Genomic DNA, 1,827 nt, shown 5'->3' on the forward strand with positions numbered 1-1,827 from the left:
TTGGAAGGAAAGTTATGAACAACCTAGAGAGCATTTTTAAAAGCAGAGACATAACTTTACCAACAAAGGTCCGTCTAGTCAAGGCTATGTTTTTTCCAGTAGTCATGGATGGATGTGAGAGTTGGACTATAAAGAAAGCTGAGTGCCAAAGAATTGATGCTTTTGAACTGTGGTGTTGGAAAAGACTCTTGAGAGTCCCTTGGACTGCAAGGAGATACAACCAGTCCATCCTAAAGAAGATGAGTCCTGGGTGTTCATTGGAAGGACTGATGTTGAAGCTGAAACTCCAATACTCTGGCTACCTGAGCAAAGAGGCTGACTCATTGGAAAGGACCCTGATGCTGGGAAAGATTGAGGGCGGGAGGAGAAGGGGACGACAGTGTATGAGATGGTTGGATGGCATCACCAACTCAATGGACATGAGTTTGGGTAAACTCTGGGAATTGGTGATGGACAGGGAGGGCTGGTGTGGTGTGGTTCATGGGGTTGCAAAGAGCTGGACATGACTGAGAGACTGAACTGAACTGAAAACTATACCCAGAATTTCTTTAGTAACAACACAATTCTTATTTTTTATTCAAATACATCTTTTCAATAATCTTTCTCAAATCATTTTTTACCTCCCAATTCCTCAAGCTGTACATCAATGGGTTTAGCATAGGAATCACCACAGTATAGAAAACGGAGGCACAATTGTCTTTATATAGTGAGTGGCTTGATCTGGGCTTCAGGTACATAAAACTGAGGGACCCATAATGCATAGCAATAGAAAACAGGTAAGAGGTGCAGGTAGAAAAGGCTTTCTGTCTCCCTACAGCAGAACGGATCCTTACGATGGCAAAGATGATGAATACATAGGATATGAGTACAATGATAAGAGAACAGAAGACATTGAATCCTGCAGGGCTAATAACATCAGCTCTTTGACTTGGGTATCAGAGCAGGCCAGAGTGATCAAGGGAACATCATCACAGTAGAACTGATTGATCACATTAGGGGCACAGAAAGCCATGTGGAATGTAGCTACTGCTTGTATGAATCCCACCAGGAATCCATAAATATAAGAGCCAATGACCATTTGGATGCAGAGTTTCCTAGGCATAAGAACTACATAGAGTAAAGGGTGACATATGGCCACATACTGATCATAAGCCAAGGCAGACAGCATTAACAATTCCCAAGCTGAAAATGTGATAAAGCAACACACTTGAGTGGCACATGCATAAAGTGATACACTTTTAATTTCATGAAAAGTGTTTACAAGCTTGTTTGGTGTGATGGTGGAGGAACCATAAAAATCCACAAAAGCCATATGACAGAGGAAAAAATACATGGGTGTGTGAAGTTGAGGACTCACTTGTATTAGTACAATAAAACCAAGATTGCCCAAGGCAGTAATCAAGTAGATTAACAATAAAATGCAAAAGAAAATGAATTGAAGCTCTGGGTTATCTGTGAGGCCCAAAAGGATGAACTCAGTAACCACTGAATGATTGCTTTCTGCCATGAAATAAGCAATTCTATAGTAAATCCCACCAGATCACATGCTCTGAATAATCTTGACTCTGAAAGGAATGATTAAGTGTGAGAAGGCAGCCCCGGCACTTCAGGCTGTCATGCTAAATTCAGTTAAAGTAGAATCTTGATAAGCACCCTGAATTATGTGTAGATTTATTGTGAATTTACTGTAAAAACATTTGGTCCAGGTGGAAATTCCACTAAGAAGCTGTGAAAGAAGAAAGAGAGAATTTCAATTAAAATTTTATAATCAATACAATAGCAAAGACTGTGTTGTGCTTTTCTTTAAAGAAACAAAAAAGAGCATTC

The 1,827-nt window shown here is 40.0% G+C and overlaps 1 protein-coding gene across 1 annotated transcript; it reads right to left on the reverse strand.

The window, feature by feature from the left end:
• Window positions 1-566: 566 nt before the first annotated feature.
• Window positions 567-1,507, reverse strand: LOC104983661 (olfactory receptor 5AL1-like). The gene is given in 2 exon segments (XM_010833187.1): window positions 567-904; window positions 907-1,507. Coding segments are annotated over 2 exon segments (939 nt in total).
• Window positions 1,508-1,827: the final 320 nt, after the last annotated feature.

Source organism: Bison bison, unplaced genomic scaffold (genome assembly GCF_000754665.1).
Source record: "Bison bison bison isolate TAMUID 2011002044 unplaced genomic scaffold, Bison_UMD1.0 scf7180017863077, whole genome shotgun sequence".
Classification (NCBI taxonomy): domain Eukaryota; kingdom Metazoa; phylum Chordata; class Mammalia; order Artiodactyla; family Bovidae; genus Bison; species Bison bison.